The 9,986-nt window shown below is 39.9% G+C and overlaps 1 protein-coding gene across 1 annotated transcript; it reads right to left on the reverse strand.

The window, feature by feature from the left end:
• Positions 1 to 339: 339 nt before the first annotated feature.
• Positions 340 to 6,473, reverse strand: LOC119309992 (ankyrin-1-like). Its single transcript, XM_037585868.1, has 10 exons — positions 6,386 to 6,473; positions 6,163 to 6,309; positions 5,921 to 6,052; positions 5,670 to 5,815; positions 5,417 to 5,503; positions 5,066 to 5,194; positions 3,050 to 3,202; positions 1,255 to 1,356; positions 572 to 742; positions 340 to 475 (listed from the first exon to the last, which is right to left on the reverse strand). The coding sequence occupies exons 1-10, from the start codon at positions 6,471 to 6,473 to the stop codon at positions 392 to 394; spliced, it is 1,239 nt and encodes a 412-aa protein (XP_037441765.1). The 3' UTR covers positions 340 to 391.
• Positions 6,474 to 9,986: the final 3,513 nt, after the last annotated feature.

Here is a 9,986-nt window from a genome sequence, read left to right on the forward strand (position 1 = left end):
AAGCTGTCGCACATTTCAAGGGTTTTGTCGCCCAAAATAGATTCCAGATTACTGAAATTAAGTGCAGCAAATTCCAAAACACAAACAAGGGGTCTAGTAGCAAACAACGAAACAAGCGGCCCAGTAGGACAGGAGGGTCACATGATAGGCGGACAGCATTCCCTTTTACGAACACAAGTTTATATGCCAGCTCAAGGTTTCTTATCTCCAGAGCGAGCAGCGGACTCCATGGCCTCCCTGCAATCCACGAGTGAAATGCGCGAGTGACAATAATTTCACAGATTTTTAGGCTCAGTAGAAAGAGCTCCGATTTACATGTTTATCTTCCTCCTTAGACGATGTACTAATTCAATAGGATAACAAGTAGGTAAACTAGCAAAATGCATCTTCGTTACCCTAGAGCTCTCTTGATCTCGTCGCTCTCAGGTTCACGTTTCAGTGCTTCCTGGAATGCATCAGCTGCTCCTTGGTAATTCTGTACACACAAAAAAAAAATACAACAGGAGATTGATAGCGTGATGCAGGTAAGTGAAACTGAATCAGACTGTTTCTGAAGCTAGAAATGCCATACCTCCATGAATGTGAGAGCTGTACCCTCACGGAACCATCCCTTGCACCAATCAGGCTGAAGTTTTCTGCAGTATTGGGCGTCTGACAAGGCTCTTTCCCATTCCCTCATCTGCAGCCAGCAAGCGCTCCGGTTGGAAAACATGGTGGCATCAGATGGGTCTATCTCAATCACCTGCATTAACGACCGGCATGCATGAAATCAGTTTCGCAGGATCCATTCATTAGTTCAACATATCTACTGATGGCTTTTTTCTATTCTCTTTTGGTAGGTTTGGATCTTGTAAACGCTGCAATAACTAATTGAGGGCTGTGTGCATCAATCGATGCGAAGGCCGGGGCTGTTACCCCCTAAAAAAATAAGAATAGTCCTGATTTAACCAAAGGCGAGATTAAATATTTAGTGTGACCTTTTAGTCATGACATGGAATGCAGAGTAATTACTTTTCCTGACATCTGATGTGAGGCAGCCATCCTTCTCCAAATATTAAAAAATAAAAATCAACTAACCTATGAACAATTCATATTTCTAATAACTAGTACTTCCTCCGTAAACTAATATAAGATGTTTTGGATCACTAAAGTAGTGATCTAAAACGTCTTCTATTACTTTACATAGTAGTATGGATGCAAGAATAACTTAAGTCATCACATTTTGTGATGTGCATCTGATGTATCAAAACTCACCCGTCCAAAGAAGTACAGTGCGGCATGGTAGTCCTCCTTTGCAAATGCAGCCCTCCCTCGTGACTTCAAAGCAGTTATTATTCCTTCTCCAGGAACTGGATCCTGAAGACAGTAGCACAGCCATAGCGAATTTCAAATTCAATAAGCATAAGTATTGCAGTTGGAAAGCCTATATAAAACTCTTTGACATGAATTCCTTAGTTTAGAATCATGATTATTGGTTTCCACTTCAAATTTACAAATTCCACGGGTGAAGTGCTGTCCAACCAACATAACCAAAATTTCCCTTAATACTCGCTATTAAATAAAACTACCAAGTTGACCCACATAATTGTGAGGGCATTATTTTAAATTTGTTGAATGGTACCCAGAAATAAATATATAGTTTTATGAAAATTCAGATTGTGCGGTATGAGAAATAATATGATTGTGCAACCATTGTAGCCCTTATGCTTTTAGAATATACTATCTTTTCTGATCTACTGGTCGTTATGTATTTAAGAGGCACACTTACCAAGATCTACTGATTTTGGAGATTTTCGAATTTATCTCCATTTTTATCGTACTATACTTTTACGACATAATTGTTAGATGTGAGAATTTCAAGATTATGGTTGATTTAGCAGGATTATATCTTCAAGATATTACGCTAATAACAATTAATGAATAAAAATATGCAGCATGTGATTTCCAATATAGTTAATTACCTATGTAAAAAAATTGAACTTCTGTATGTCTTATAAAATCAATCTCAATCTCAGTATTAGCTGCAACATCTAATATGGCATGGGAGGCATGGAATTGCGGATCAACCTCTGGCATATAGCTTAGATATCAAATGAGGATGTTATGCCCATGTTTTCTTCATGCCCGCATAAATCCTAGTGGTTGGTGACAATTTCATACTGAATAAGGTTTCCTGCCATCATCACCCTGCATCGGTCCTCCATATGGACAATTGGTTCTCACGACTTGTGTATTCCTTGTTTTTTTGTAGTTTAGTGATATGGAGCATTTGTTTGGCGGCCTGAGTTTTAACGGGATCTTAGGGACCCGCTCCTTGAGATGGGTGGTTCATGTGGCTGTTCAATCATGGCAGGTTATTAGTCTAGCTATTGCAGGTTCGATCTTCTATAGTGTATAATCACTGGAGATATGGACAGATGTCCAGATGAGTAGGAAGAATATAGTGATATTGACTTGAAGGGACCTTCTTCCAGCATTCGGATGACCTTCATTGTTGCTATTTGTATCAGTTTGTTTCAATCAAAAATTGTGTAGACACTGTTCCTAGAAACATGTCACTTCTGTAGGCTTTACTTTTTATATGCATATGTCAAGAGAAATAACAAAAACTATACTACGTAAGTATTTTTCATGCCAACTTGTTTGCCCGTTTTAGCTATGTGGATTGTTTATATATTTTAATAGGAAGAATTACTGAATAAAGATACAATATACTATTGTTTAGGATGACAAGTATTAACGAATAAAAATACAATATACTATTGTTCAGTGCAGGTTTGTGGAGTGAACAAACACATGGTCGTGGAAAGCAGAAAGGAACGAGGATACATGGATGAAGGGGTAGTATTCAATGACACAATGAAAGCTCTCGAGTATGCATTCATACTTCTGGGTTCGCTTTTTAGATCCATATAAACTATTACTGACAACATATGTAAGTAATTGCTGTGCTCTGAATAGAGAGAAACCTACAGGCTATACTTCAATGTAGTTAGAAAAGATCTACATGCCGATGCTAGATTTGTTAGTTATTTGTGCACACATATACCTGACGTCTGATAAGTGGAGATTCCATCGTTCTAATTATACCATCAACTGTCCAATATGGCAGAGATGGAACTTGTTTTGTCTTGGAAAACAGAATTTTGACAAGGTCACTTTGACCACACTTTGCTGCTAATTTGATTGGAATATCCCCACCCTGTATTACAACAAAAGGACAGGGAGATGTAATATAATCCAGCATGAATGAAACGGGATCATAACAATGAGGTGTTTTTTTTACCAGAAAACATTAAGAACATGAAAAGAGATATTCCTACGTACATCCCAACTAATGGCAGTATTAGTTATTGTCAAACGAATAAAAATAACTATTCAATAGTAAAACTACATCCACTTATGTTCTTGTTAGCAAGATCAAGTACTCCCTCCGTCTAGGTGAGTAAGTCACCTTAGGAGTAGCAGCACGACCAAGGTGGCTTTAGATTGGGCGTTGAGGAGCACAGGACGAGCTACAGTTCCAATCACAGCACCGGGACAAAGGGAAGCAAAATCAGCATTTAATCGCATGCCTTTTCAGCTCTCCATGCAGGCCCACGTACATGATTGCATGCAAAACCGGAATCAATCTCTTCCCTAATCAACGCATAGCCGCAACGCATGCACTGGTCGTTCTCATGCGGGGAGGGGTTTCCACGGGGAGGAGAGCGAGTCAGCGGAGGGAAACAAGGAGGAAAGAGAGCGCTCGTGAACAGGAGGGGAGGGGATCGAGGAGAATTCAATGTTACACGCCTTATGGTTTTGGGAAAATCTGGATTTCGTAAGGTGACCTACTCACCTAGACGGAGGGAGTAATACAAATCACCCTACATTGGCATAGAGATAAACCATCAAGAGTAGGTCCCCTCTTAAGTTCTAATCAGTACTACCTCCGTCCAGGTATTTTAAGCCACCTCGTATTTTGGGTCAAACATTGACCATCTATTTGACTAACAAAATGCAAAGTATATATGTTACAAAAAGTACATTGTGGATTTGTATTCGAAAGAGGTTTCCGACGGTGTAATTTTTGTCGCATATAGTTTACATTTTATTACTTCCTCCATTTCAGTTTATAAGTCCTGCACGTATACCTAGGTTGCCAATTTTATCGCCGTAATATAAACTATATAACACAAAAATTATACCGTTTGAAAATAAAACATCTGAAGTTTATAATGGTGTGTTTTTTGTAATACTCCCTCCGTTCCTAAATATTTGTCTTTCTAGATATTTCAACAAATGACTACATACGGAGCAAAATGAGTGAATCTACACTATAAAATATGTCTACATACATCCGTATGTGGTAGTCCATTTGAAATGTCTAGAAAGACAAATATTTAGAAACGGAGGGAGTATATGACTTCTATTAGGTTGGTCAAATTGACGACCTAAGGGTACGCGCATGTCTTGTAAATTGAGGGAGAGGGAGTAGTTAAATATGTGGTCAAACTTTAGACCAAAATAAGATGCATGAGGCCTAATAAACACAGACCGAGAGGGTAATAATCATGTATTATGATACTTCATTATGCCAAACCATGGCACAGATACCTATATATCACTAGAGCTGCAAATCAATACATATGCACAATTCAAATTAATCATTATTTTGGGCATGAAGTTTTGAAGTGTGAATTTATCAAAAATCAGGCTCCATGGAGCCTGAGATCCAAAAGCAATTTCCGCCGTATTATATACTCCCTCCGTTTACTATTATAAGATGTTGTGACATATTTCCGATTCGGATGTATAGATAGGTGCATTTTAGTGTGTATGTTCACTCATTTCAGTCCGTATGTAGTCTATATAGAAATTAAATATCCAAAACATCTTATATTTATGAACAGAGGTATTAGAAATTTAGATTGAGAATTTAATTTATCCAAAGCATTGCTGTCTATCTCTGCCTTAGGTTCAGACAATCACTCAACCACATGGGATATGCAAGCAAGACCCTAAATTAAAAACTTGAAAAACCCAGTACAGAAAAGCAAACAAACATAAGAGTCAAACTAACCTCGGCAGGAATATTAGGGTCTGCCCCAGCCTCAAGCAAGAACTTGACAATATCTGTCCAGCCAGATTCCACTGCATATGTTAGGGGAGTCGGCCCGCGGTAAGAGTTACCGTTGACATCAGCACCAGCCTATTATTTTGGAAAATACATAACAGAAAGTAAGAAAATGTTGAAGCAGCAATCATATGCATGAGCGTTCAAAAAATCATATGCACGAGACTGTAAGATGAACCAAACTACCAAAGTAGTAAGGCTGCTTTGGTGGCTTGCATTATCCTATACTAGCTAACACAAGAGTTTGGACAGGCACAAGAAATACTCAAGTTAGGTGTGGTGAATGTGTTACTGGACCTCAATCAGTAGCCTCATGCATTTGAGAGACTTCTCACAGCATGCCAGCATGAGTGGTGATACGTTATCATCCATAAGTATGTTGGGCTGATTTTTTTCCAAAACAGAAAAAAAAAGTCAGATCTGATCAGATGGCAGAATTATTATTATTAATAATAATAATAAAGAAACTGCCCACCAAGAGAATTCTGCCGCAAGATTCAGAAATATGCATGCAATTCGGTTATACTGAGTTCAGATTTCAGAAACATACATCAGCACCATGCTCCAGCAGAATCTTCATAGCCTGATGCTGACCCCTCGAAGCAGCCGCGTGCAATGGCGTCCCGACATAAACCACGAGCATAATGTCCACAGGAATTCCTTGGGACAGCAACAGCTCTAAAGGCTCGCATAGCCCTGGTGTGGTGGGGCAACAAATTAAGATCCGAAGTAGATTTTTTGCAGGCAATTAAGATCTTCCTTGAATATCTTAGACTGAAGACTAGAGTGAGGCAAAATCACCTCTCCCGGCTGCAATGTGCAGCATCGTCAAGCCTTGGGCATTGGCCTTTTTCGGGTTAGCGCCATGATCGATAAGGTACTTCATAACTTGGGCGTTCCCGGCGTATAGAGCGCAGCTCAAAGGTGTCTTGCCTGTAAGAAAAGAAAAGAGATGAAATGAGGTCCGGTACTGACATGCACAGAGAAACATGTTACCAATCTGCGATACATCCATCGATAGCACCAAGTCTCAGAGCACGCACCTGTGGTGGTCACTGAGTTGACACCAAGCCCTACTTCTTCTATCAAGAACTTGCAGCACTCGAGAGAACCCTTGTCTGCAGCCAGATGCAGCGCGTTAGCACCTTCCACGTCCTGGGCTCCCCGCAAGTCCGTCCGCTCCGCCATTTCTATCAAAGAGAACATTATTAGCACACACACACACACACACACAGAGAGAGAGAGAGAGAGAGAAGAGTCAGTTACCCTTGAGGGCGCGGAGGTCGCCGTCGCGGGCGGCTTGGAGGGCGGCGATGCGGTTCTGGACATGGACGCGGGAAGAGGAAGAGGCCATGGTGGAGGCAGAACTTGGGCGGACGATTGAGTGTTCTGTGGACTTTGAAGTTGGGATGGGGGAAAGGAACGAAACTTGAAGAAGAGGAAGAGACGTCAAGGAAGTAAGAGAGTGGGGTGTTAATGACGGGTAGGTGAGGTGCCAACCGATATTAATGAAGGTTCTTTAACTATCGGTTTATCGAACGCGGAGATTTTTTTTTGACTTTGCCGTTCATCGTTTTGGGATGTTTTCCAATGAGGCTATCGCCAGAGTAATAATTCTTACTAAACATCTTAGGCTAGTCATAGTGGGGAGTAATTTAGAGTAGTAACATGCATACGTTACTACTCTATGTTACTACCCTTATAGTGGGAAGTGTCATATATGTAGTAACATACACATGTTCATTTATTGTCTTGTAGACTTATTTTATATTGGAAAGCGTTATGTGATGGTAACATATTATGTTACTCTATTTGCCTCTCTCCTCATTAACTACTTGCCACATCAACATTTTTGCTTATGTGGCATCTATGTTACTACCTATGTTACTCCCACTATGACCAGCCTTACAAACAGGGCTTCTTGGTTTATAGGATTCACTAGTAGAAAACCACCCATTAGAGCCGGTTCGTAAGGGCCTTTAGTCCCGGTTCATGAACCGGGACTAATGGGCCGTTACTAATGCCTCCACCCATTAGTCCCGGTTCAAACACGAACCGGGACCAATGTGCCTCCACGTGGCCCTGTGCGCCGAGGCCAGTCAGGGGGCCTTTGGTCCCGGTTGGTGGCTCTAACCGGGACCAAAAGTCAATTTTTTTTTACAAAAGTGGCTGCTTTAGGGGTTATTTTTAGGTTGTTATTATAGCTAGCTGATAGAGAGAAGTGTCCTCTCTTATATCTTCGTCCTTGGTTTATCAACGTTGCTGCTATGTTCATTGCGCCCGCAGATATAACATGCTCATGCATGCTTGCATCATACATCATCATATATATATAATAACAAGTCCTACTAATTAATCATGCATCATCATACAAGTTCTACTCATTATTAATAATAAGTCATACGATCATCATCCTCATAGTCATCGAACCCCCAACCCTACATAATTGTTCTTAGCACATGATCATCAGTATCAGGCAGGACCTAAACACCCTTAAGGTAAAATAGCATAAAACAATATAGACTCTGACTCTCCATTATGAAGAACGGCGATCAACCTGTCTCCAATTCTTGTCCTTCGCTGCTTATTGCTTCCAAGAAGCTCCTTACGACTGTCCATACATTTTTTCCATTCTTTGATTGTTATGTCTCCACTTCTTTTAGAAACTCGGTATGGACAGTTGAGATTCGTAGGACGACCTGGTAGTATGTTCAAAACATGAAGGCTACCATGCGTATACATCAGATGAGGCACATAATCATTCGGGATTATCTGTTGAAAAACATAGTAATAATTTCGTAGTTAGCAATGATGTACTAGTTTTAGAAGTGTGCAAAAAGATGCACGGATATTGTAATAGTAAAAAATAATCTTACCAGGGTATCTCCATGGTAGTTACCGTAGTTCAACACATGCACTAGTGGCACGTATTGACCATAATGTTGAGGAGTTTGATTGTAGATATTGTAATTCTCAAGATCAGTACAAAATCCGACCAGATGATTTTTCTCCTGATAAGTTAATTCGGAGCCTTCGGTGTAGTACGTTATGTCTACCATCTTCCGCACATTCTTTGAAGAATGAAAATAAGCTGTCAATGGAGATAAGTTGTCAACTATATATTTTGAAATAAACAATATAAATTACTTAATAACTATGTTTAGCTCACATGAGGGAAGAATTGGAGGTGTATTCACAAGGACCCAAATCGAAGGTCTCTCTTGCTCGATTGTAGGATCACCAAGATCTATGGTGACAACCATACCCTCATCAAGACCATACATCTTGCAAAATGCATCCCAATTTTTGTAACCAAAATGAGTTACACTCTGAGCATTGTACAGTTTTACTTGAAAATCCACACCATGATGGGTACTTAGGATAATTTTTTTGGTTTCGAAACTTTCATGGTCTTCAAAACCCATCCTCTCCAAGACATAGCGTCTTGCAAAGCATGGGATAAACTAGTCGAATTGGAAAAGATGAAAAATACATGTTAAAATAGTTGAAGTCGTGCTTAACTACAAAAAAAATTATTGTCGTCGTTGCGTACCGTATGAACATCGCAGGTCTCCTCGACCTTAATGCTGAAGCGCCGATCTTCGTCCAGCTCAATGAACCTGTCGCAGATACCTCGGTCATCGTGGCACCAGTCGCACTCCCCCGGGCGGTTTTTGTCGTCCGATGAGTACGACATTTCCGGCCTACGTTCATAATTCAAATATTAAACTAGATCATTATTATTAATCACAGGTTAACTATCGATGATCGATGTACGTAGCTCCTCTTTCATTCCCGAATGCATTATTATACCAAATTGTCTAGCACACGGGAACGAAGGAGAACTTATCCAATATGAGCATTCAATAAGCAAAACCAAATCATAAAATAAGCAAAACCAAATCATAAAATAAAGTATAGTATTCAAATTAGCATGCATTCAATAATTATAAAGCAAAAGTACATCAACTCTTGGTGTCCGTACATCGTCGAATATTATCACTAATACAACTAGAACCGTAGCGCCCGACGGGTATCGACGCGGGCGGTGGACACTCAAAGATAAGGAACCATCACATGATCATAGCTCCAGTGAGATCCCTGAAGAACTTGCCAGATATTGTCGAACCTCCCCTCCAATGCAACCATGTAGCGACGGACGTGCTCGTCCTCCTCGCTGACACGGTGACGTACCACCTCCGCGGTGTCCGGATGCCTCACCACCGTCACTGGCCCACGTGACCGCCACCAAACAAGGATCGAGTCAACAACAGGCTGCCTCCTCACCAACCTACGTCCCCCGGAAGGTAGCACCTCCCAATACCAACCCGGCGGAGCCCAGTCCCGAACATGGCCCTGATCAAGCAGGCCTCCACCGCCGAGTCGACGACGACGAGGATGCGGGATAGGCATCGCCGACGTCGACGCGGGAAATACTTCTATATATAGTTAAATAAAAGTAGTTTTATTAATTAAATCAACTATCTAGTTCAACTACCAAGCACTTACTATAAATAAATAAGTAGTACTTACTAAAAACAAACTACTTCTATATATAGTAAAATAAATTAGTTTATTAAATCAACTAGCTAGTTCAACTATATATAAACTACTTCTTATTTTTTTCCTTTTTCTAAATACTATGAACAAAAAAATTATTAAAATTCTATGAACAAAATTAATTACACAATCTAAATATCACCCAAAAAAATCTATTAACAATAATATCACCAAACATACATATTCAATAATAATATCACCAAAAAAATCTATTAACAGAAAAAAATCTAACATAATATGAACAAAATAATTACTACACATATCTAATCTAACAAAAAAATCTAATTAATCTAACATAATATGAACA

This window comes from Triticum dicoccoides, chromosome 5B, assembly GCF_002162155.2.
Source record: "Triticum dicoccoides isolate Atlit2015 ecotype Zavitan chromosome 5B, WEW_v2.0, whole genome shotgun sequence".
NCBI classification, from domain to species: domain Eukaryota; kingdom Viridiplantae; phylum Streptophyta; class Magnoliopsida; order Poales; family Poaceae; genus Triticum; species Triticum dicoccoides.